This window comes from Puntigrus tetrazona, chromosome 19 (assembly GCF_018831695.1).
Source record: "Puntigrus tetrazona isolate hp1 chromosome 19, ASM1883169v1, whole genome shotgun sequence".
Classification (NCBI taxonomy): domain Eukaryota; kingdom Metazoa; phylum Chordata; class Actinopteri; order Cypriniformes; family Cyprinidae; genus Puntigrus; species Puntigrus tetrazona.
Genome location: NC_056717.1, coordinates 2,153,835 through 2,181,727, shown reverse-complemented (window position 1 = coordinate 2,181,727; position 27,893 = coordinate 2,153,835). Strand labels below are relative to the sequence as shown.

Below are 27,893 nucleotides of genomic sequence, written 5' to 3'. Positions count from 1 at the left end.
AACGCTTAATTATTTATTTACTTTTTTGTTCAGGAAGGATAACAAAGTCGTTTGCATACATTAAACCCAGGCCAGCGGACAATGTGATTCCTCCCAGGTCGCGGGGTGGTCGTTACAGCATCGGAATGGATGGCGATGTAAAGTGCTTCAGAGCTTTTGCCCAGAAAGACATGGAGGTGATGAATTGAGCACAAACTGAAGGACATGAACCACAAAAAGGACTGTCAGGGCGCTATGACATTATTCCACAGCAGGGTATATGGAATAGAAGAGGTGGGGGGGGATTTTTAAAGAGATGGGGCACGGGATAATCATGAGTCCAGAATCTGACATCAACAAAAGGGAATCTTGGTCAGTTCGTTCATGTGAGTTCCCAACTTGACCTGCTGCCCTTCAGAAGGCTGTATGGTTGAACGCTTGCCTATATGTAGGTCCTCAATGGGTCCACGGTTCACCCAGGCACCCAACTCTGGCTATTGTGTGATTGCTGAGGTCCTGCAAAAACCCCCATTCCCATTCCCAAACCCATTCCCATGCCAACACCCTGTGATAGAGACCCGTCAAAGTTAAAGTCCATTCCCTCTGTTGAGTCCATGAAGTCATTCAGGAGGATGGATTCCACGTCACAATCCAGACTGCTCTGGTGCACATCCATTTCCAGCTCGGACTGCAACCGGTTGTGAGGATCCTGGTGATGGTTAGCTTGGTGGTTGCCATGATAATTGGAATTCTGTGATGTGAGGTGGTAATACCCCTGCCATGGTTCTGTCATGCCCTGGTGGAGGTGGGAACCTGGGAAGGACTGATGGCGAGGGTGGGGGGCTGAAGCCAGTCGACAAGGGTCTTGGGGAACATCCAAGACACTGGCAGGGTTAGGAGGCAGGGCAGTAGAAGGGAGGTGAGCACGTGAGCCATAAAGGCTGGGTGATTTGTGGTTGTAGGGTTGCAACATGTCATTGTTCACCCTGGGAGAAATGTCTGGTTGTCTGGAGTTGTTATGTTGCAGGTGATTGTGCATGTGGTTAGGATTGGGACTAGCATTGAGTTTGTGGTCATGAGATTGGACATAGTCATGGCCACGGTGGTGTTTGTGATGATTGTAGTCAAGACTTGGGTGATGCTTGTTATGAGCTTGATTGTGATGATGGCTTGGGTTTTGCTCGTGGGTAACTCCATGGCCATTGTGAAGACTCTGACTGGAACTGCGATTGTGGCCATGCTCTGGGTTATGATTGTGATTCTGGCTCTGATTGTGGGCGTGAGAGTGCACGGTGCTGTTAGATTGTGACATAAGGGAATGGGATGCTGCTCCTTGCCCCACAACCATGTCCTTACCACAGTACTGTGGCCCTCCAGCAAGCAGACTTTCAAGGGCATTGTTCTCTGAGTAGGCCCTAAGAGCACGCTGGAAGCTGGTAGGCTTGTTTTCCTGAATCGTCTGCATAGGCGTATGATGCCTAAGCATGCCCATGGATGGTTGCCCATAAACTGTTCCACAGTAGGAGGTCTCTCCTTTGGGTCCAGGTCCATAGTGATAGCCATTGCGCTTAAGTGGTAGAGGCTGGGAGTAGCCCTCTTCCAAGCTGATGGCTCCAGTTAGATCTGCTAGGTGCGGGAGCTCAACAGATGGACAGTGTCCCCCTGTTCCCAGGGCTGGAGATCTTGTGCTGGTGGGGCTAGGGTAAAGTCTCGGGGAGGCCGAGCAGGAAAGTCCTCCTTCCTCTGGTTCATCAGGTTCTGTCTCAGCCAGAATTGGAGACAAGCATCCACTTAACGTAGATGCAGAGGAGCTTGTTCTAGAGTGGAGATCTGTCCAGGCATCAAACTCTTCACCCCCAACTCCCATTACTCCCTTACCAGCTGGGCTTCCATGTTCTGGCGAACCCTGTATTCCGGGTCCTCCAAGCTCTCTGCCCATTCCCACGGCTCCTGCTCTTTTCCGGCTGACTCTGCCTCGGCTCTTCAGGTATTTAGTGCCATTGTCCATAGATACAGCTCGTCTTCGGGGTCCTTTGCCCATCTTTCCACCCTCTGGGTTAAGCATCCACCAGGAACTTTTTCCTGTTCCCTCATTTTGAACACGGATGAAACGGGTATGTAAGGAGAGGTTGTGTCGGATGGAGTTCTGTGGGAAGGAGAAAACAGGAAGAAATAAGACAGAGGCATTAGTGATTTTGAAATGGTGTTTACTAACATTGTGTGTCTTAATCCTAGGTAGAAAATGAAGATATTTAAACACCCTTTTTCAGGCCAAGGCCCCCTGGTAGATGAGAGAGACCCCTATTACATATTCATAAAACTGAGTGTTAAATTAGGCCTGACCTAAAATAATATAATGAAAAAACATATTCATATATTATGTACTTTATTGCAATAAATACAGTACAGTGTCCAAATAATCATTGACGATATACACAATGCTACACTATCATTGTTTTCCCTTTTTTTCAGACGATAATTGATGGACGCCCTCTGCTGAAGACCCCTAAATTATAGTATATTACAAAGATTATTCAAATAAATTCAGTGGTATACAAGGTATATATACAAAAAGGTAGAAGTATTATGTATCAAGCAAGTGTGATTCAAATCAAATAATATTTGAAATAAAACCATTGAGGGTGCTATCTCACAAGAATTATGCAAGTTCCTATAAAAACTCTAAAACAGTTCAGGGCACTCATTGTAGGAAGAGGTGAAACCCCTCTTGGCTGCTCAGGCAAATCAATACTGTAAGCAGACCAGCTCCTGCACGGCACACGCTTTCTCTGACTCACGCTGCAGCTAGCCAAGCCAAGTCCACACGCACATCAAACCGTAGTCAAGGTTACCCAAATGAATCACACGTGGCAACCTGATCACAGACGCCTCTATCGATTGCAGTCTTGGGGAAATATGAGGGAAAGCCAGAGAGTGAGACGAGAAAGCGAGAGCGAGGCGTGATTTTGGCACACTAGCGATCCTGGAGGAGCACCAGACAAAGAAAACCAAAAGAGAGAGAGAGAGAAGGATTCAGTGGTACAGATGCAGCTGAGAAATGCATGTCTTTCTTTGGTGTAGAACAACAATGGAGTCAAGAATGTTAATGATAGTTGTAGTCTCGGATGTGAATTGGTCAATACATTGTTCCAGCTGTGCACTATAGCAAGTATGACATGAAACACCTGTTCACATACAGTAGCTATTGTGTATCATACTGCACATAACTCATATAACCATAATTTTTTTTACATTAATATGTCTTCTGGATTCAATAAATATGATTTTAATTAAATTAAGTTACTTTTATTTTTATTATAAAGGCTCAAGGCTGTACTATATATTACATAAAGTCACATCAAAAGCTTTTGCTAAACATTCATCTGTGGATCTTGCCTCACAATGAACTTTAAATTTCACACTATAGCAAGGTTTTGCAAATCTTATAATGGCATTACCTCAGTTTAAAGATAAAATATTTATTAATTACCTTCATACATGCAATGCAAAACTAATTAAAACTATCATGATATTACTTGAGTAGTTTTATATATAATAAAAAAAAAATTCTATTGATTAGAATCTACTGAGGCTGAAAAGGATTACTTTGAATTTTGATTAGCTAGGGAAGGGCTACAAGTCATCCTAAGAAAGAAATACAAACAAAAAGAATGTGTCTGACTTCTCTGAGACAGTACAGCATCAAATACAAAACTGACTAGGACAGTTTGTTCCTATCCATCGCTGAAAAAGCAAAAGGGCCAAATCCCTCAGTCTGCTTCTTCCTGTTGCATGCTCTTGTCACAGTATGCTGGTGTGCACACCTAAATACAGGGAACCCTTTGTTTGGTCCCCTCTCCCACAGAGGCGAAAGTTATGATCATAGAGGGCCATCCCAGGGCCCGGACATTGTTCATAGTTCTCCCTTCTTGGCCTGGTATACAATCCAAGTTTCAACTGATGTCTGTTTCCATCTCTTTTTCTTTTTATCATCTGTCTGTCAAATTTTCAACATTACCAAACAATGCACATAATGTGTTGACATGTGTACACAGCAACAATAATGTAGTGCAAGCTCCACTCCCTACAAACACACAGCATCTCTCGCTCAAAGCTGCACAGCCTCTTCACACCCTCCTTCACTCAGATTCCCTCGTTCTCACACTCATTCATCTCTTTCCCCGTGTCCCGCATCTGTTTATCACTCTCTTTTCGCTCGCCCTCCATCCCGCCACAAATCACACTACTAATTTCATTCACCTGCTCTGGCTGAAGAAAAAAAATGCAAATAAGACAAAACAAATCTACTTCCTGTCCCTCAATCATCCACAATACAATTACGCTTCAAGTGCGTCTATCAGCCCATCTATACTCCATAATCCCCCATCGCACCCCCTTACGGAAAGCAGCCTCTTGTTTTCCGTAGTGATTCTGAGAACCATTACCGCTCACACGAGTGGTCAGATATCAGTCACTGAAAAGAGCCAATTACCTTGGCAAAATTTACACTACAGCTGGATATCGACTGTAAAGCAGGCTAATCTCGGAGAGCGTGCTGTTTCAGTGTCACCTCACACCTGAGGGGCTAATTCTTCCCCCAACACCGGTGGCAGATTTGCTGCATTTTGTGCCGCTCCCATTCAGAGCGCTGAGAAATTGGATAAGCAAGATGTATTTACGTCCCCTCGCCCCCCCAGGTAGGGGGTTTTATTCTCCTTCGGTTATTCTGCCAAATTACACGAGCCCCCGTGCTGGTGAAAGAGCCAGATGCTTCCCGGGCTGACTTAATCAAAGCCAAATTGAAGCGCGGTGTCACGAGTGGGAACTGCGTGCCGAAACGACCTGCGTGAGGTGATCTGAGCGCGACGCCCTGACAGCTCCGGCAAGCGCGCTCTGTTGCGGGGGTAACCATGACTACTGTGGAAACGGGAAGAGAGGAGCTACGCGCGAGAAGCGGGGGGAAGAGAGAGGCAGATGCCGTTTGATGCTGCAGGTAAACTGCAAACATCCTTTCATCTTTGACAGTCAGACGACTCGCCCAACTCGCTAGAGAGCTTCAATCATCGGCAGTCACACCGTCGCTTGAGCTGTCTCAGAGGAACAGTGATTAGCAAGTCAACTATAGGCTGCATGACTTCACAGTAGCTACCAGCACCCCACCACTCCACGGCTCCGCTCACCAAACAGCCGTCTGCACATGAGCTTGTTGTAGAAAGCTTGCATTTTTAAAACATGACAACTCTCAGACTTGAAAGGCCACGAGTCGTCGTTTAGTCACTGAAAAGATCCGATCTTTGCCCTCAGTGTCTCCATTAAGACGGGGGAAGAGGTAGAGCGCTGGGTGTTTGATGAAAGCAGATTATTCATGAAGTCACAATTGCTGTGGTGGTGTGGCCTGTGGTGAGTGTTATAAATAGCAGGTCTGTGGTTCGGAATTTGACCCAGACACCTTCAAGCTCTTCTGCCTCTGAGTCATTCGCTGGCCAGCCATGTAGCCGTCTGCTTGTGACCTTACAGATACTCTTCTTGTTAGATCTTCAACTATTAACTGACACTCTCTTATCTAAGCTTACATAAAGTCACAGTGCAATCCTGCAGTAATGATGACCTCTCTATGAAAACTGAGGTATAATGGTATTAACTGATTAGTGTCACAGTTATTTGTTTAACACTATTGGTGTATTTTGACAGTGACGCTTTTTGCCAATCCCAATATTATTACAGTAGATGTCTCACCAGGATTTTTGCAAGGGTGAGGTGTAGAGTGATCAGCCGTGTGGCAGTTAGACGTTACATCTTTTTGATTTACGGTCTGACAATGACAGTAAAACTTGGATTCATTGTCAAAGACAGTTGGCAAAATAAACGAAAGACTAAGAAAAAACTATTACCAATGGGAAAAATACAGTCAGTGAAGCATACTGTCACCTGATACAACTGGATGCAGCTGAGTAACGTCTGCTAGTGGGCAAAAATGACCTGTTAGCATTTTAATCACAAACACCCTGCTAGTTAAACACGCACATAAAGGCTGAGATTCTTAACAGAAACAGTGTTTGAATGTGTGTTCAATGGAGAAAACATTTAAACACACACTTCCTCTAACCTGATATGCAGACACTTTCAAATATGCCCGACAAACCGGAAAAATCTGGCAATCAGGTTTAATCCCACTCCAGCCTGCATAATCCAGATAAATCTAGGGCTAATCCTGGTTAAATCTGGCGGCCCCTTAGCTGACTATAACCCCTGGAACGCAACAAAGTAAGAGGTATTGAAGGGATCATATGTTGGCCAGGCAGGAGGTGTGTAGAGGAAGAGCGATGAAAATTAAGAGAGTTTCATTACATAACTAAATAGACTACAGATTAGATTCAAGGTACTCAGAATGGCACATTCCACTTCAGTTCATTAGCTACATACCAACTACTACTAAGCTAAATTCGAACCATGTTATTTGCAATGCTGTGGTCGTTCTGGCATTTTCTATAACTGAACATTTTTATACTTCCATGTCTTGTACCCTGTTTGTGGAATGGAGCAATTAAATGACACTCTTTTACAATTTATGCTAATACGTAGCTTGGTGCATTTCATCAAATTGAGGTTTATGAACCAAGATCATTACCTATGTATCTGACCGCCTGGCGCCATTGGTCGCCTCCACCCTATTGTTGTTGTGTTAGGCACATCTGCCCACGACAAGCCATAAAAAGGGCTGCTCTTACATGGAAAGTTCTGCCTTAACAATTCCACTGACACACCAAAAACAAAATATCGTACAGCGAGAAAACAAGGGATTTTGACTCTTACATTACCACAGTGGTTTGCTTTGAAATCTGAGAGAATTTGCGATTGCATCCAGAGAGTCATATATACATTGAAGGGCTGTACAAAGATGTCACAGTATTAAACTAATGTGAAAAAGACAGACGTGCCCTGCGACCTGCTTAGCTCCCTAGTAAGATAATCTTTTCCCCAAAAGCACCTATTGATGAATACCCAAAATATTATCCATTCAGAGTGGATCCATAAAGAAGCTTTAATAAAATGATGCTATGATACAGTGTTTCAGTACACTATTCATTGATGTAGGCCTTGGATTAGTGCCCTTGGATCAACTTCACTATGGGCAATGAATGGGATTTGGAAGGATCAAGGCTCATTTTTCACGTAAAGTGCCTTAGATTTCATTCAGTTTCTGAGCAGCACAAAAGGCCATAGCTACAGTAGCACTTCAGTAGAAAGAAAAGACGCTATCTACCTGGAAGTTTTTGTGAACTATTCCGGGTAGCGTTTGCCAAGTGATCTGTTTCTCATTTTAAAGAGCATTCTAATTTACTGAGCAGACTCCTCCAAGTATTCCAGGCAGCATTCTGTTTTACATTCTGCCCAGTGTTCCATTCGACGCGGTCCGGAACGCACGGCTCGTGTGTTGGGGGATTGTTCTGTCGAGCATTCTTGCGCGCTCGCAGGACTGGAAAAGCTGTTTTCAGCCGCGTTCACCCATTATTTATTAATCCATTTCACACAGCCAGCAGTCATTATGCATGCTACTGTCAATGGGTATCTCTCTGCCTCGCATTTATTTGATAATAAGCACAAGTGGGGTAGGAGATAAAAGCGCTGACTGCGTTCATTGTGTGAGAGGGAGAGAGCGAGAGAGGACTCCTGCAGGCGAGGAGACTTAAAATGAGAGTTCTGTGTGGGAACAGGGCGCGTCTGCTAAGCCTGTCTGGAGGCAATCGATGGAAATTAGCCAACGCTAAAGATGCACTTCCTGTGAGTGATGTCACGGGCGGTGCTCGGCTGTTTGGGGGAAAAGAAAGGACTCACATGCGATTAATGCGAACGGTAGAGAGCAGAGAGATATAGAACAGTTCTAATATGTGATAATGATGCTAACAAGCCTTTGCTAACAGTGTTATTTCTGGGTAATACAGGATGTGTTTTGAGTATTCATTTGTTAAAGTAAAACATGTTGTTCTCCGAGTTGACACCAAGTTGAGTCTTTATAAGTAGCCATGTTGTTCAAACATGTCTGTTAAAAAACACCAAAACTTTGCCCCTGTTTACAGTCTGGACTAGTTGTCAGCAAATGTTGTCTGTACGATAAACACAGAGTCTATTCTTTAGCTTCAGACTTTGATTCCATCTATTTGGAGCCGATTTTATAACACCTTTTTATAACACGCAACACAAACAAGCATGTTCTAAACCATTGACAAGACAGTAAAGCTACACCTGACAAATTGTTTACACATTATAGTATTTATAGCGAAGTGCACATATCGCAGTACATAGGGAGTGATTGAGATAGTATAAACATGCTTTCCGTTGAGGTAAACAAAGTCTGATTTCAGATCAGTGTCACCTGAACTACTGCCTTGGAAATGCTGGTCCAGAGAAACAATACCGCAGAGCGGATCATATGCATGAGTCGGCGAGGACCACAGAACATATCAAACCCTCTTGAATGTTGTATTTTAAAACCGTGATGGAGGAGATTAAACTTTGCAAATTGTCAGACATCCTCAGCATTATAAACAGCAATGATGAGAAGAAGAGATAACGCCAGTGTCATGCACCTGCATACATTACATGTATCACTGAAATGATCGCTTTCTAATAGTAAAAGTTATATACCAAATCTCATAGAGAAGTCTAATAGTTTTTTTCAGTGGTGGCTGTCACAAGCTGTCAAATGCTGTGTGCAAACAAATTGGATGAGCTACTCAATATTTGACCCTGGACCACAACTTTAAAGGTGATTTTCTCAATATTTTGATTTTTTCGCCCCGATGCTAGATTTTCAAACAGTTGTATCTTGGCCGAATAACAAACCATAAACTATCCTAACAAACCATAAATCAATGAAAAGCTTATTTATTCAGCTGTCAAATTAAATAAATAAATCTCAATCAAAAAGACATTTAAGACTGGTTTTATGGTCCTGGATCACGTCCTGTCTAACTTCCTGTTTCAGTGGAAATTGCGTGAACACACTGAAAGACGGTGCAAGTTTCAAGACACTTTTTGAAGGCGTTCTTCCTGCATCATACAATAGATTTGTGTGAGGAACAGACCGAAATTAAGTTGTTCACACAAAGACATCATTATTCCCAAAATCTGTTTAAATATGGAAAATGGCATTTGAAAGAGTTTTTCTGTGACTGTTTTCCATACGATGTCGAGATGCCTTATAAATTCTCCTTTGGTGGTCCAGCAAAAAATTTTATATTTTAATAAATGAGAACATCTACGTTTAGGATGACATAAGGGTGAGAAACGCCAACATTTTCATTTTTGGCTGAACATTTAATGTTTTGTTTTGAAATCAACTAAATTAGACATTGTTAATGCATCCTGAAAACAGAGCATCATTACAGCCAGCGTTTGACGACAGAAGGCCTCTCTCTCCGCTCGCTTCCCTGTGGAATGCCCACCCACCAGCGGGACCGGGACGGAAGGGAGGGGCCGCGTCTGGAGCTTTAGCCTAACCTGAGAGAGGTAGACTGGGCATGGAAAAGAAGCCGGGGGCCCCTGGGGGCCTGTAGGTGGGAGCAGCCAGCTAGTGCGCTCCATCCCCTTGGACCGAGCTCTAATTGGAGCTGCTGGGCGAGCCGGGCCAAGTTCCCTGGGAACGGGGAGAGCCTGAGGGAGGGAGGGAGAGTGGGAGGAAGTGAAGGATGGACGGATAGAGCAAAAAGAGGGGAGGGAGGTTTAAAAATAGAGCAGGCAGATTAAGGAGCATCTGAGAGCGGTGCAGGGGATCGGAAAATCCGCCCTGCATGCCAGAGCTGACCAGACCTTCGGGGCATGAAAGCCAGCTCTTCGGCATCGTGGAGCAGGGCACGGCGTAGCACAGCCGCCCCCTGGCATACGTTTGCCCGGTCGTCGCGTGGCACACGGCCCAGACTGGGGCAGCGCTAAGAGCAGCGTCAGCCTGAAACGATGACGATCCCAGCTAAGCTTTCACACAACAGGTGGAGAGAACAGACACCTGTGGGAGATCGCACACACTCAGAAGAACTGTCTTACACCTGGGTCCTGTGCGCAGATGCACACCTCTTGTTGTGACACAAACTTTGCTGTGATAAAAACAACATAAAATAATACTGAATAATTGTGCGAGGTTTTAAAAAATACATATTAATTTCTTGTTTTCCATAAAAAGGATCTGAACAGCCTCAAAGCAAGGCAAATTCACATGAGAAGCAAAATTGCATAAGATATGAAGACTTATTTTGCTTACCCCACTGGCAATGTTTTTCTTCTTGTGTTAAGGACAAATATAACCAAACGTATTTGATAGTTAAAATGTAATAAAGATACGTATTAATATTATAAACTGGATTATAAATAAATGTATCCGGTCGCGTTTTATTTTGAAGGCCAAATCTTACTATTAACTATCGCATCAATAGATTCCTGATTTGTTGCTTATTAATAGTTAGTAAGGTAGTCATGCAGAATAAGGCATTAGAATCTGTTACATATGTACTAATAAATAGCTAACGTTCTAGTAATATTAATCCTGGTTAAAAATGGGCAACACTTTTGCATAGTTAACTAGTTACTTTTTTATCATGTATATTATTACATGCTGGCTACATATTCCGCAAGACCTTATTCTACGTACCTAATCCTACCCCATTCAGAAACTTAACAACTACCTTACTATCCATTAATAAGCAGCAAATCAATAGTTTATTATTGAGCCAGAAGTGAGAGATTATGGGTTTCTTAATGGCAAGAATTGGTCCTTAAAATAAAGTGTGACCAATTAATAAAACTATTTTTGCAGTGTGGGTGATGCACGATTGAATTGAACTAATTTGTTTGGTTTGTGGCCGACTGCGAAGGTAAATAATAGTGAATAAACGCATAGTATAGTAAACGTATTCACAACAAACAAGCAGCATTGCTTCGGTCTTTTGTGCTGCCGCTCTCTCCACGAGTAAAGACACGAGCGCGCACAACTATGACTGACTTTATCATCGAGCACAAAGTCATCCTCTGTTCTAGGCAGAGCATGCACAATTAATTAGTAAATCATTAATTAAGTCACGCATCGATTATTTCGGTTGCAGGGCGTGGAATGAGCTGATCGCTTTAATCAAACTCCAAACAGATTGGGAAGCACCTGGTCACATGATTGTTAATTAAAACCTGCTGCATTAATGCGTTTAAGACACATCCTTTAATATTCAAGTTGATGAAAACGCACAAAAGGCACATATACGAACTGGATATACAAAGCGGCCCTTTTTCACAATAAGACTTAAATATGCGCTGGGATACATGCATGCTCTCACACACACACACACACTTGTGCTCTGTTAGCCTGGCACATAGGGTCCGCTCATTACAACAATGCCAAGCTACCGGTTGCTAAGGAGACCTGTGGGAGAGGGAGTGATCCTGTTGCTATGGCAGCAAGCCTGCTTCCTGCCAACTGTCTTTCCCCATGAGACCTGACCATAGTAGGCAGAGAAAGACAGAAAGAAAGAAAGGAAGACAGGGAATTGAATGTAGGAGAGTCGGAGTGCACGCGAGGGTGCGTTGGGGGTGTAAGAGGGGTTATGGGTATGATGTTGAAAGAGAAAGACTTTATAAAGAACACAGCAAGCGGGGTAGCGATGGAGGAGGGGTGGCAGACAAACCACAAAACCAGGGGAGAGAATGTGCTGGGAAAATTGATAGAGTTCGAAAGAGGGAAAATAAAAGAGGCGCTTGTAAAGAGACTGAGCGAGGGCGCCTTCCGGAGCGCCATTTTCAGCCGCTCTTTCCCATGAAACGGCTCGCCGGCTTACCGCGCCGCGTCCCTTTGTGCTCGTCCGCCGGCGACGGCACAAGATGGCCGCAAACTACCTCTAATTGTTCAAAGCGAACACTCGAACGCCACCTCCCAGCATGCACTTTGTTGTGAAGCGACCCGGCCCCGCTCGTTAAACCACTCTCGAACTCGCCCGGCTTTTGGGGGAAGTTTGAGGAACCGGATTCTGTCTTTCTTCATTAAGCGCTACAGCACATCACGGCTCCCATTTATCAAATCTACACCTGATATAAGCGACGTGTCATCACAGGTGTGTCTGATAAAAGACTTGACAGAATACAAATTAATTATGCTGCACTGCGCAAAAGATTCATTAAACACAAATTCAGAGGAGACGCAAGAAACAACATCGCAACAAATCAACACCCCTGCAAAATGCTGCTGTGGAAACAACATCCTGGAGCGAGACGAGACCATGGCCGTAACCAGGCTTTGAAAATCAGCGAGGGTTAAGAATTGTGCTGTAATAATCCCTACAAATACAACTCATCATATACACTAAACGCTTTAGTGTAGATGTTTGTGTGAGATGTTTTCGCTGTTTTAGATGACTGAGCATTGTTACAGTGCCCCTGTTATGGGTAATGATTTTGGTTTTGGGAGTCTCCAACAACAGGTAAACATGCATACAAGGTCAAATACACTTTAATTGTCTTATAATATCCAATTATTTTTACCTTACTTTTATTAAAGACTCCCAAATGATTTGTGTGACGCTAATCTGTGGTGATTGGTTGATTTCATTGGTTGAAAGCAGTGCAGTGCTGTTTTTTGTCCAGCTTAACCACTATTTTTCCCACTTCAAAAGCGACATCCAATGGCAAAAAATGAATCCGCTCTTTCATTCAGACCAATGGCTGGTTTCGATGATTCGGATTCAACTTTTTTTCTTTTGAGAGACAATAAGTTCATGAAAAGTGCGTATAGAAAACTTTTCAGGATGCTTTCATTCACGCAGAGCTGTGTTACACAATTCATAGTCATAGTGAACTGGAAATATTGAATATTGAATGAAGAACATAGAAGGTGTGGTCAAACTGATATCATCAGAGAAGGCCCGTAGTTTTAAAGGGGAGGAGCATTTTCAAATATGGATTAAACATTACGAAGGCGAACTCATTTTTTTGTGGATTGACTTGTTCAACATAAAAGTGAGGGAACAAAATTACTGTCTTGTGTGCTTTCCCTAGGTGCGCATTGATCGATTTAATTTATTTATTTATGTTGATAATGTCTTGTTTTGTGATCCAAAAAAATAATTAAATAAGTTACAAGTTGAATGGCATGACTTTTTGTAAATTTTACTATTATGAATGAAATGCATAGAAATGCATGAGGCTAGTGTTTACTCTGTAGCCTACAGATGTGTACTAGTGTTAAAGACTACTTTTTGATGGCATTCCTAACGTTACCGGTAGGTCATATTGAAACGGGGTTGGTTTGCTTTTTGTTTTTTGGTGTATGTCGTACCGAATGTGGTATTCTGGCGACAAAAAAACAGTCTAAACTGAATTATACATGCAGACACTCATATAAGGAGTTTTAAACTGCAAATTAGTCGTTACCAGAACCTACAGGAAACAGTTACCGAGGTGACCTCATAGCTAGCTACAGCCAAGGAGACGACATCCGAAAACGTGGGAAGACGAAGAGGAAAGGAGATGATATTGATCAATCTCAGGAAAAGAGGGTCAAATGAGGAGAGAAAGCCGGCGAATCTACTGTCTCAGATGCAAATGGGTTTTTTGGCTGCCGTTAGATCACAATTGGTTCCATACTGCCATGCTCTTCTGCCTTTGTGAGGTTTTCGGTTTGATTACGGCTCTCATGACAGCGCTGTTTAAATGAGAGACAGAGGAGCACTGGCACATATTCTCCCACAGATAAAGTGGGAATACAGTTGGTTTGGGAAGGAGGGGGCTCTCGGGATTCATTCCCCGGCTGCGAGCAGACGCAAATCAGGCTGTTAAAGACATCTATCTGTCTCTCCGTCCGGGTCTGTTTCTCATTCGCAGGGAATGTGGCGTCTGTCGAGAACGGGAGTCTGGCCCTCCACGCGGACACACACGCACATATTCGTTCATTTGATTATGCACACATTTGGAGCCACGGACATTATTGACTTATTCATGCGTGTGTTTATTTCCAGAGCATGCCGTGTCTGCCGAGCCCCTCTGTTCCCCAACCTCTTTACAGGGGTCATAGGGTTCACTTGGGATTCTCCCACATTAGCCCAATCTCTCTAATCCAACACGAAGGCCTCTCTGCTCTATGTCTGCCAATGACTTCTTCCCAGTGGAGTGCCGTCGTTCCACCTTCAAACATTTTTGCCGGTAAAATTGGATTGCATTCAAATGCATTCCCGTCTGCCACTGGATGCTCAGCATATAGACCAGTCCCAAACTCACACCATTTTTTGAACTGATGTGAGGTGTTTATCTCCCAAAACAATGGTGAGGATTCTCAAATAACGAGAGCAATATTTTGAATGCACCACTGTGAGATTTGTGGGTAAAACCAACTTCGCTGGAACGTCTCTGCATATTAGACTGGGATGCAAGATTTTTACCATCACTTTTCAGATATGCTTAATTTACACATTTCTCCTAAAGCTTCTTTTAAGAAATCATGACATTTGTTGCTGTTCAAAGCCTTTTTCTAACTACACACAATACACCATAAAACTAGTGCAGATTAATTACATGATCATAAATACGTGTAAATATATTAAATATATCTGTATCTGCGCGTGAATTTATTTATACATAATAAAGATACGCACTACGCAAACATAACTTTTATTTTGCATGCGACTAAACGCAATTAATTGTTTGACAGCAATAAATAAAATGTATCTTTTCCATGTTAATCTGATTTGTTGCCATAACCAGCTGTGACGGTGACAACCAAAATTTCTATTTCTGTGACGATCACATTTCTTACTGATAATCTCATGTACTGCCTATGTGCTTTATTCAATGTTAAAAGTGTCTAATATGAGTTTGAATTATCACATTGCACGACATTTATAACTGTACTGAAAGCAACAACAGTTGTTCACCCCATATCTTGAAAATAAATTATGAAACTTATGACTTAAACCTAAATTATGACTTGAAACTGCGAACCAACAAGCGTTTTCCATGAATAGTATCAGTCACTATAGAATAGTATGCATTTTCACTGTTTAATATTCATGAATTGGGTTAAAAACTTGTCCGTTTTGCTGCGAGTGCGGTGCGCTCCCAGAGAGACTCCGCCCACACAGTCTTCTGATTGGCTGTGATAGTTAATTGAGTCTGTCACATTCCATCTTGCGTGGAAGGAAGATGTTTTTTGTTGCTAGAAAGTTTTCACATTTCATGTAGTTAGGACAAGGTGTAAGATTATAGAGCTATCCACTCGTGAAAGGTTCAAGCCTCTGTTATCCTAATAGTGGTTTATAAGCACTTTTCATTTAAACTAGCCTTTCAAAAGTGTATAGTATACACAATTTTCACCGCTAATGGTGTACCAGACACCTATATTTTAATGATTCTGAAAAGATGAATCACTGTCTGGCCACCTGAGATTTCAGTGTGGAGATAAAGGTTAGAATGGAGAATTTTCGTTAGTATTAGCACGATTTTTTTATTGTTTCTGGGATCTGAAAATGCTCACGTGTGACACAAGACTTAACAACTGAACGTAATGAATGACGAGCAATGTTCACTTTAGGTCTATTATAACTTTTGGTGTCCTGCCAAACACTCTGAGACATTTTAGTCTCAGTCTTTAGTCCGTTTCTGAGACTTTTTGTGAAACGCTGGAGGAGATGCATCTGAGATGACTTTTTTTTTTTTTTGAGATATTAAAGAGATCTCATTTGTGATTATTCTTTCCTATGGGTTTTGTCTCAATCTTTGGTCTGAATCTATGGGAAAACGCAAGGTAGGTCCACATTTCTTCGAACAAAGACAGCCCAATTAAGTCAGTTTGAGTTAGGGTCTGTGCGCCGGAGAGAGAGGGGCGGAGAGATGGAGCGCCGAAGAAAGAGGCAGTCCATAAAAGCAGTCTAACGAAGGGGAAAAAGGAGGGAAAATAGAGGAAGAGGGGTAAAAGAGGAGAGCTCGAGCGACTTTGTAGCCGAAGCGAAGCAACTTCTTTTTTTTTTTTTTTTTTTTTTTTTTTTTAGCTCCTCAATGGGAAGACATATGAAATATTAATAACAGCTCTAGCCATCGACTTCAGAGGCCCGCGCTAAAACTTAGTGTCTAATGAGACTCAGCTCATGAATTGCTAATGAGGATGCTTGGAATGTGTGTTTTAAGTGTTTGTGTGCATGAGCGTGTGTGTTGCGATGGGGGGGAGGGGTCATTTGGTTGTGTGTGTGTGTGTGTGTGTGTGTGTGTGTGTGTGTGTGTGTGTGCGCTTGGGGGTGTGTGTGGGGGAGGGGGTGAGGATGCAAAGTCTTTGGGAGACTTAACGGAGAACTTCATTAAAAAGCTGAAGTCTATACACACGCACACACACACACACTGCGAATATTCAACAGCCTCACATGCATACACACTCGCATATTGCTTCTATGACGGAAAAGACTCCTAAATACCCACAGACAAAATATTTCTAGTCGCGAAATAGTGAATGACACTTTATAATTTTAGAGTTGGCACACATTGAAGGCGTTTTGAATCATTCATTCAAACACTGTGACGTTATACATACCACCTACACTTCAGAAAACTCTTAAATAAAATATTTTTGGAAAAATTGTCTTCAATTTTACATGTGTTCCGAATGACTGGCATATTTCTTTAAATGTGTTTTATTAGAAAAAAACCCTAAATTTCATATTTACATACTCAACATTGCTGCGGCGTATTATTATTCAGCGAAAAACGTTCAAAAATGTGAATATGCACAAGCGCAAAAGAGCTTTGTGAGTTTGAGAAGAGATGAAGATCTTCAGTGTACAATAGCTTAGATGTTTGTCTGCTCCTCAAACAGCCATCACGACTTTAAAAGACTTCACGTAGCAGCTTAATAGTACTTTTATAGTCGTTTTTGTAGCTCGGTGCTCATTCGCGTACATTTTGAATAATATCTGCTTTTGTTTTACACAGAAGAAAGCAATCATACGGCTTTGGGAGGATGAATATGGTGAGTACATGACGCTGTGTTTTTGGAGGCATGTTCTTTTCTAAATCTAAAACTGATTTTAAACCTTACGATAAAAATCTGACGAACCGCTGATCTTCTCAAGCAGTCCAGCTCGCGAAGCCATGTGGACCGTGTTAAATCAATTCTTTGTCAATGAGCAGTAAAGCCTCAAGATACAGTGGCATCCGTGTTGAGTCATAAAACACACAATCTGACCTCATTTCGTACCTCTTTTGACCTGAATGTACAATAATATAATGAGCCTACACGTCAGTTGTCGCTCAACGCGATATGTGGTTTTTGTGTGTGTGTTTTTTGGCACAATTAGGCGAGTGTGTGTTTGCAAAACTTACAGTCTGAAGTGCTGAGGTCTGTTTCTGCACACGTGATGGAGAGATTATGTGTCAGTGTGGGTTTATTCATACATTCGAGATAAACGTTGGCCTGCAGTATTCCTCTCTTCTATATGTCTGTGTGTGAGCGTGTGTGTCTTTCCGCCTGAGTGGCGCTGTCGGTGGGCATCGCTCAGATTCAGCTCGGCAGGCAGAGCAGATCATTAACAGAGACGGGAGAGAGAGAGAGAGAGAGAGAGATCGGCTTTGTTCAGAATGGAATACTAGCATACTGCTTACTATGCAGTATACAGTGAATATTATTTTAAAATAGCGTAGGAAACTGTGCACAGCACGCAGTGATAAACATTTTGGTATTCTCGGTAAAAAAATGATTAACTTTTGTATCATGTTAAAAAAAAGAAGAAGTTGAAAATCACAGATGTTGTATTATTTCTGGTTCGTTGGAACGCATCGGGCGCCCCACTGCATTGTGGGATACAGTGTGCCTCGTATATTTATGCGCTGCACATTTTGGCAAATGAAGTAGGTCATCTGAGTATTCTGTGCATGCATCATTTTGCATACTGTGCTTAGTATACGTAATACAGAAATAGTAGGAGTAGAAGTAGTATGTCATTCTGGACACAGCCACTGGCTTTGGGCTTCTCATTATCTGTCTTGAGAGGAGAAGAAGAGCGCAGGCCGGCCAGCTCACTGTTCACAGTCACGCAATTACAGCCGCAAACACACAGCCGTCTCTCCACATATCCGTCCAATTCACAAACTCATTTCAGTTTACGTCTTTGAGTGTCTCCCAATCACATTTTTAGGGGTTTAATGTTTTTTTTTTTGGTTTCCTCTTTCACTGGCCACGTTCAGAATAGCATACTAACGCGCTACGTAACTCTTACTGTTTCTGCAACATGCATATTTAATCGTTTAGTTATACTTCTATTCAGCGAGGACGCATTGTACTGATTGAAGGTGACGGTGACTTGCATTCGGTTACGAAACAATTAAATAAACGCTGTTCTTTTAAACTCTCTATTCATCAATAAAGGAACGTATTATGGTATTCGAAAAATTGGCAGGATAATAATTAGAAATGTTTCTTGTGCCGATGAAAATTCTAATAAATGTTACAATATATTACAACAGAAGATAGTATTCAACAGTTCCAACTGAGTTTGAAATATTTCCACAATATCACTGTTTTACCGCATTTTTGATCAAATAAATGCAGCCTTGGTGAGCAGAAGAGACAAAGCACTGTATTCCTCAAATCCAGTGCACTTGAGTTGACCTTCCGTTTTAAAATGAATGAAAGGGAAGCATTTACAACCTCAGGTTTAATTTAAATCTTTAATTTGACTCGAACTGCCTTAAGCTGACATGTTTACACAAATGTGCAAAAATGACTTTAATTTTCATTAAATGAACTGAACGCTACACACGAGCTCAATTGTTTAGTAATGCACAACCACAGCAGTTGATTTTGTATTCGGTATAATTAAAAATAAATATTTATTAAAAATAGTAGGCACACGCGTTCATTGCACGATGTGCAGCGACCATATTACATTATAACCACTCTGCAATTTATTATAAATGATTACATGTTTTATGGTATGCACAATATGTTTAATAAGTATACTTGTAATGTTATCAAACCAAGGAAACAGTATGCTACGCAGAGCTGAAATGGCGTCACTCAAGAAATGAAGCTCCTAAATCTGTCTGCTTTTGACATCACTCTAAATCTTCTCAAACAGTAAAAAGGACTGTTTCAAGTACATGTCTCTCTCGTTTCAATTCTACCAGCCCTCTTCCAACAGCCTTTTTTTCCTCTTTTTAATTCCCTCATGGTTTTCTTTTCCACCCTTCTTTACTTGGCACTAGTTAATACGCAGATTAATGTTACTATTAACACACTGATGGAGTCCGATGGCAAGCCATCAAAGACAATAAAGACGCTTAATGGAATCCAGGATTTGATGTAGTCAAAATTTGGTGTGCAGCTATAAATCAATAGAGACGGTAACTCAACCGATTCAAAAAAAATAAAGTGTGGGAATGCGTTTGTTTGAGCGAAAGAAAATCTAAAGACTAAAAATCCTCAAAAGAAATGGTTCGAGCAAAAAAAAAAATACAAATCATTATTTACCCACGCTGTTTCGACTTCCTTTCTTCTGCAAAATATCAAATATTTAATCAAAAGTCTAACTAACTAACTAAATATATAAATAAATCCTTCGCACAGGTTTGGAACGATATGAAGCGTGAATAAAAAATAATTTTTTATAACAATTTCATTTTTGGTTCAACTGTCCCTTTGAGGAATACGTTCAAGTCAAGATTCCTAAAGGATTTTCTATAATAATTTGAAAGTAATCCTAAAGGATCCTCATATATTTTAATTATTTATAAATGTTGCTCGTCAGTGTGATATGGCCCAAGATGTCGGGAATCGCGAAGGCGGGACTATCATTTATGCCAGATTGCATTACAAAATGCTTTTGTCACGACTGAACCATCGAAATCCTCGCTTTTGGTAGTCAAAACAAAACTGGAGATAAAAGGTCAGCCGGAGAGCACTGCATTGTGGGATACACTGCACAGCGAGCTCTGTTGGAAAAATTTAGCAGTTCATCAGAGTATTCAACACAAAATCGAACCAGTTATAATAAATGAAAAATAAATAAAATGAATGAAATTGGAATTTTCTAGATTCTTCTAGAATTCTGCTTCGGTCTCATTAGAATCCTTTAGGACTGGTTCCAAATATTAATATAAACTCCAAAAGAAACCCTTTTTAAGAGTATATATATACATATGCATATGCATAGGTCATTACAAGTGTGTAAAAAACAAACCATAAGAAAGAGAAGCCATAAAACCCAGAGAGAGCGAGAGTGGCGACGTGCTACGAGGGTTCATTCCAGGCTATGAGTCGAGTCTGAGAGTTAGCAGTGACATGGGCAGCATATTAAACGCTTGGGCCCGCATCCTGACCCATTTTCATCAAACTGACAAACAAAATCCACACACTGTCTGCTTCGTAAAAAATATTCCACCACACACAGACACATCAGCACACAGACACGCGATTATCTACCGTTTAGCTATGCAAATAAAATATACTAGACAGAAAGCGAATATTTTCAGCATGAAATATTTGGAGAGAGAGAACCGCTTGCACGCTCCTTCCGCGACAAGAAATACCTTCGAGAAATTGCCTCACGTAAAGAGAAACATGACCTTGATCTCAAAACATATTGCTCGGAACACACTTTTCAATTGTGAATGAGGCTGGAGGAATTCTGCAGGATGCAGTCAGACTGAGCACAGAGAAAGACCCGGCTCAGATTATTCAATAAACTCTGATCATTTTTTTTTTTTCAATCACTTTGTCTCCTGCTTCCTGCTCTTGCCTCAGAAGAAGACTCGCTTGATGACTAGTTTGGATATCAGACGAAATGGGTGGTTTGGGATTGTTTTTTGAGAGGATCTAACATTTTTTTGTTTATTTTTAAATATGAATATGAATTCATAACCCTTGGATTGATTGATTGATTGATTGATTGATTGATTGATTGATTGATTGATTACAGAAACTAGTGCTGTCAAACAATATCATCCATAATAATATATGTGTGTGTGTACTGAGTATTTTTATTATGCATATATATATATATATATATATATATATATATATATAATACACACAAAACATTTACATATATTTGCATGTATATATTTATATTATTATAAATTATATAACATATAAACATATTTATTATACAAACGTAACATATTTTTGTTAAATACATACACGCATGTGTGTACTTATATGCTTTTATTTGGATACAGTTAATCGTAATGAATAGCTTGACAGCACTGATTAAATGTCTACATTTTAGAATTACTGAAATCGAAATATATATATGTTTTTATTGTCACTTCAACGCATCCCAAAGATGAAAAAAACCTAAGCCATATTTAATTACGCCTGCACATTTTATCACTGTTTTGTAGATACCTCATGACCTTATTTTCCCACCTGCCTGGACTTAAGTTCATTGAGATGTAATCGATTCAAACGAATCCAGCACACATACAAACAAAAAGCGGGCTTTAAATGCCACTCTCTCTTTTGCTGTCGGAGCTGGTGGTTTAAGGCCTGAGTAATCTGCAAGTCAACAGTCGGAGTCTGCTCGGTGAGACAAGGGTCAGTCCTACAGCGAGCCGCACTGGCAGGCTTTCCTCTGCGCATGCATTAATCATGGCTGCTCTCCTCTCGCCCATTACAGCTCATCAATCTCAGTTTGCCCGGCGCTCCGGTGGGGGGGGGGGATCTTATGAAGATCTGATTAAATATGTAAGCACCTGATAATAGCAGCACATGCCAGGCTTCAGAGTCAATTGTCTTTAATGCGTACAGGCTCTAGCGAGTATCTAAGAGACTGTGGTCGGGGTCAGAGGTCACAGAGACGTCTGTCCTTTCATCCAGCGTTCTGATACCAAACCGCTGTGGGCGCCAGGTCCAGGTGAAAAATCACGCCGGAGATTTTGAATGCAATGAACGGGCGGCGGCGTCACCGAAAGCGATATTTCTGAAAGCACGGGAACGGAAAAGGCACAAGCGGCCGTGTGACACTTGAGGGTGTGTGAGAGCGTGTGGAGGCCGTGTGTGTGTGTGAGCAGAGCTTCATGGCTTTAATTAAGGTGGAATCAGAGCAGGATCTGTGCTGCCGTGATAACGAGCCTCATCTGAATTATTAACGAGAGCTGCACCCCCCTGGACGTGAAATCCCGTCAGACTGTCTCTCACACACGCAAACAAACAATTCCAGCACATGCATATAATAACGCACAAACAGTATCCAAGCATATTAAGGCACCGTGGTGCAAAACATCAACATATATAATATCTATGGAACATCAAACTGTTTTATCTTCTTGCTGTACAGTTACGAGCTCATTTAATTTTTAATTTTTAGGTATGGTCTTAGGGGAAAGTTCACTGTCCAGTACTGTACATCACAACCAGTGGAATTGCATAACATACAAACATACGATTTATATTTGAAAAATTAAAATATAAGCATGTGACGATCCATCATTAACTCTACCTAGGGTCTGCCAGATGTAAGGAGAAAATGCACAATGAGATTATACAAATTGATATGAATTCACCACAAATTCACCAAATGTAAAAGTTGCAAACTGTATTGCGTGTGTAGCATGAAAAATGATTGTGAAATTGCAGTCGTCTGTGGAGGGGCGGAGTTTAAACTGACTAAATTACTGGAGAGATGAGGCTGGTGTTTTACCGGAAGATCAAGTTTTAATATATATATATATATTTTGTGCGCGTGTGTGTGAGTGTGTGTATGGATGCATCATTTAAAATAAGATCATAACCTGCATCTACAAAATTGATGGATTGAATTCTGATCCGATAGAGCATGTTATACACTCCAGAGTGTTTAGTCCATTTTCCTGGAAGCGAAATGTAATTTTTAAATATGTATGGCCTGCTAAGAAATAATTCAGTCATTTTAAAAGTAAACTAGCAAACAGATGATGCCAAACCAACAGAGCTTCCAACCTTTTGCATTTTCCTGGTTCACCCAACCAACACCTATTAGCACGTCCAGTCAGTGCATCGGGTTGCCAGTTGCAGTCAAATCCTTCTAGCAGGAATCAAATTATTTGATTACCATTAGCATAAAGTCTGGTTTACTTACTTATAATCTGCCAAAGAATCCATCTAAGAAACCACCTAAATAGCATGTAAAACACGGCTGCGGCAGCTCTGTGTGAATTCGATTTGCCTGGAGAGGAGCAGATTTTCGCTATTAAAGGGTTCACAATCGTAATATATTGCCATGATATCTGTAGAAATGAGTTATAATGCTATCAGTAATAACAGTGTCTATAATAGTGTTTTCTTTTTTTATTTAATGTTGGGAACAACCAGCATTTTTCTGCAATACTGCCACCTACTGTGCTGGAGAGTTTAGTGCTTCGACGCAACCTGTGTTGTTAAAAGCACTATATAAATAAAAATGATTGATTGATTGATTGATTGATTGAGAGTTACCCAGACGCAGTACATGCACTGAATTATTTCTGCAGCATGATACTGATATTTCATTTTTTTTTTTATCAACAACCCTACATCCAATCACAATCAGATAGGTCTATTGAGAACAAAAATTAAGATTAAAAATCGTTCTTTTTATTTCACATATTTCAACCACTGGTCTTATCTCCGACAATAGCCCTCATTCTAATTATCGGCTTTTTTTTATTGTCAATGTAATTGTACAGAAACCCCAGCTTCCTCACTGTAAATGCTGAGTTTTCAGTATGGCCGACTGCGCTGCCGTCACGTCTTCTACACACGTTCTTTGTGGGAGTAGCAGTGACAGTGTTTCTCCGGAGCTGAGGGCATCCAACTGAACCACGGCTCTGGCCAAACAGTCTGGCAGTGAGATCTGCCCCGCATCGATGCCAGGCCGGCCAGCGCTGCCACAGCTGGGGTGAATGAGGGGCCCGCTCAACAATTACTAAATTACTGCCACAGTTGCTCGTGTATCTCTGTTTCTTACTCTTTGGTTAATTACCTCCTCTCCATTCGCCGCGCGTATTCCTCTCACATTAGCACAGTTATGAAGTTACAAAGTTACAACTGTGAAGATAAAAGGAAAGCGCTTTAGCTTTGAATTTAGCATCTGCCTTCCTTTTTATTCTACATCGATATCCTAGATAATTAACAGCAATCGCAAATGAGACCTTCTTGATGCTTCAACTGCTTCTCCAAGAAAGGGATGAGATACAATTCAGCCTCTTGCTTCTTCTTCGTCTCAAACAACGCCTCTTCTGATAATCAAGGTTCTTGATTGGAGAACCTTTCCAACCCTGAATGTTTTGAATTCATTTTATAGCTCCAAATATCATTAACATTTCTGTTTATTTGTATTTCTCCTCAAGGAGAAACATCTGAGAAGAAGTGATGTTTAAATGAAACGTGACTGAGATCTCCAATAGGTTCTTCAAGAAAGCATATAGATAAAGCTATAAACAACATATATTCTCAGTGTCTGGAAAAAGCTATAAACCGCTGCAGACACACATGCATTAACGGTGAGCCCCATCCCATTACTTATTTTTAAATCGCAGATAAATACTTGGAAGGCTCGAGGAAATCTGATTAGTGATTTCATACGTCTCAACAGGATGTGACACACGCTTTGTGCACTTTTATACGAGACGCCTCACGTCGGCGGGCTCTTCTGAAAACCTCACGTCAAGCCACGGATACGCAGAAGAACGCGAAGATGAAAGCGAAGCGCTCCCGACGTGGCGTCCCTCCACGAACCGCACGCATTGGTCATTCGAGTGAGCCACGCGTGTTCTCCTCTGCCCTGCTGCCCGCCGTAAAACAGCCATAATCCGAGCCGTCGCACAAAACCAGAACTATTAATAGCAGCTAATTGATGCCAAAGACGGCGAGGCTCAATGTCCGAGCCAGGCCAGCTGAGAGACACGAAACCGACTGCCACAGTTTAGACAAGCCGTCCTCGGACAGGATTACGCAACAGCTATTAAAGACTGCTTCCATCGGCTCTCTCTGTCTATCTGTATCTATACGTTCGCATGTTTTTTGGTTGTTATTGTTTTGCGTGAGCTCACGGCCCGCATGTGTCAGAATTAAATGCGCATTAAAACCCACCGCCAAATGTTACGAGGCCAACATGTGCGAGCACGGTCTGTTTTCCACAACCTTATTTTGATTGAATCAAGTTGTTTTTCTCCATTTTTTTCATCCCGCCAGCCAATCAGATCGCCGGCCTTATGGGAACATATGAGCGGCATACAGCTGCGCATGCCTGGGTAGCACAAACAAGTCGTGTAAGGAATTAAACCAGATTTAATTTCAGTTTAAAACTACAGGCTTAAGATTAGTTTAGCCCGTCTCTTTGTCCTCCGTAGCCAATGAGAAAACAAGGCTTTAGCGCGAGGTAAATATCCCATTTGGAAATATTAAAAACTGTTGTTTTGATGATGTAATAAAAGGCCTGCGCGTATCAACTATTGCACAGATACGCGAAAAACAAAAAAACATTTTGTAAGACGAGATGAGAGCACGCCTCCCTCTTAAACCAAGAGCAAACAGAGCCATAGATTAGATTTAATTCATTTTAATATTGTTAATACTGGTGTAATAACAACATACATTTCAGTTCTTTTTATTTAGTAAATTGTATTTATTTTTAAGATTTTGTTTCTGCATTAGTTCTAGGATGTTAACCGTGGTTTCTAATGCAAAAACACAATGTTCTTCTGGCTGGTTTTGTATTTTGCCTATAAAAGGCTACAATAAATACCTCTAGTTGGTTGACTTGGTAATTTTCTGTCATTCTGGATGTTTTGTGATGTGATCTCGGTGATCTAAAATGCTTGCCAGAAAGCCACAAACCACAGGGAGAAACAGAATTCAGATTCAGTTGTCTGGCTATCATTTTCTAACTTAGATGTTAGTGCTGAGGGAACCGAGAGAGAGGGAGACAGACAAAGGTCCCTTGGGTTCTCCGTGGAGCTTGTGCGCTGAGAACATGTGCGTACAGTTCAAACTATCAAATCTGATCTAATTAAAACCTTTGAACCATACGACGCAAAAAATGAACAGCTGAAACATTCAGCGCGGTTTTTTCTATCGCCAACCGATGTGGTGCAATTATGCGGTTGCGTTTGCTTCACTAAATAACCCTTTTCGATTATGTAATGTTTTAATTACAATTTTACACCGCCTATTTTATTTCCCATAGTCTTTTGGATGGGTGTCAGGACTGAACAGGAGACGGCAGAGGGAGGGAGGTTAGGAGGAGGAGGAGGAGGAGGAGGAGGGTGCGTGTTGGAGATCTCGGAGCAGAGCAGACAGACAGGCGAGCGTGCGTGCGTGCGTGGCCGACGCGCGGGGAAGCGGACCGGACCGCGCGTGTCCCCCAGGTGACCTGCCTACTCCAGCTCATCGCGCTGACCGCGTCATAATCAAGCCCGATGCGTCATAAAACACGATCGTCGCGTCACGCGCGGCCGATATTACGCTTTAAAATATTGTTAGTGCAATGAACTCATTGAACTCTAGCTCGACCCCCCGACGCTCTGAAAGCGCTTCGAATGCGCGATTTGGTGACCAGCCCTCGCCGCAACGTGTCAAATGCATGTAGACATCTGGTACGAGCGAAGAACTGCCTTTTGTATGATACGAGATGCCTACAGAGCATGCGGTTCTAACACATACACACACACACACACAAGCGCGCGCGAAATCAGGTGCATGGCAACCGTACCTTCCAGCCGGCGGAGCTATTGCTGTCTCCTTTATCCTTGAAATAGGGCACAAAGCGCACCATCCAGTCGTAGATTTGTGACAGGGTGAGCCTTTTCTCGGGGGTGCTCTCAATGGCACGCGTGATCAGATCCGCGTACGACTGGTTGCCCCACGCGTTCCGGCGCGACGACTTGGATTTTCGCAGCTGGCCGGCCACATCCAGCGCGGCGCCGGACATGCACGCAGGGGCGGCCGCAATAGGCGCAGGGGCGCCGGCTGGATGCTTGAACTCCGTCGGCGCCCCTCCGCTCCGGCACGCCGGCACGTTACGCGGCTCCACTTTGACCGGCAGCGCGCGGCTCTCCTCCTCCGGACACGGCAGGGGCCAGGTGCACGACCTCGGGCGGCAGTGTGGCTCATAGTCGGCGTCCAGTTCAACCTGATGCGCGTCTATCCCGCCGCTCTCCATCATTAACATGCTGCTTTTGAGCGTCACAAGGCAAGGTCAAGGGGAAAAGCAACAATGCGCCCTTAAATCCAGTGAGGGTGGACTGTGTGGGGTTCTCTCTGTCTGTAGTCTTTTTTTACAGCAAATGCAAAACGTGAATAAACGCACCGGGATCCGTGAATAGACTGCTCATTCTCGTGTCTCCGCTCTTCTGTGGTGTACTAAACGCGCAAAAGCATCCAATGCATCACGATGTGCAACAGTCTGCCTTCCATATTACTGAACAATTCAGTCACACGCAAGCGGGTGTCCATAGGGCTGAGGTGCTGAAATCACACACCCATCACTGAAGCGTCTCGCGCATGCAAAGTCCCTTTAATCGCGCGCTAGCACCAACTGTTGATTGCTTTGACAGACGGTCTGACAGACACGCTTGTAAATCTATCTCATCAAGAAGGGCGAAATCAATTGACTTCCTCTGGAGTCTAGCCACAGTTTCCGTTCGTCTGGAGCTCTCCCGTCCCTTTTTTTTTTTTTTCTCTGTCTCTCCGCGGATTTGTAAGCGGTCTCTCTTCGCACGAGCGCGGTCGCTGTTACTGATAGCAGACACGGCGCGAACGGAGCCGCGCGATTCAGCCGCGTCTTCTCCCGATTGCGAATTTCCCCGCGCGATTCTTTCTCCCCTTGTCTTTGCGTTAGATAAAATATTCAGACGAACATTCCTTCCACATCGGTTCACGCCTGTTTGCGGATGACTAGACTGGGCTGTAGCGGCGGATAAATGCTGCTATCAGATAATTGGACGGC

General features: G+C 42.3%; 1 protein-coding gene across 1 annotated transcript; it reads right to left on the bottom strand.

Annotated features, from left to right (window-relative positions):
- Positions 1-27,893, bottom strand: foxo6b (forkhead box O6 b). Its single transcript, XM_043216947.1, has 2 exons — positions 26,658-27,893; positions 1-2,125 (listed from the first exon to the last, which is right to left on the bottom strand). The coding sequence occupies exons 1-2, from the start codon at positions 27,114-27,116 to the stop codon at positions 452-454; spliced, it is 2,133 nt and encodes a 710-aa protein (XP_043072882.1). The 5' UTR covers positions 27,117-27,893; the 3' UTR covers positions 1-451.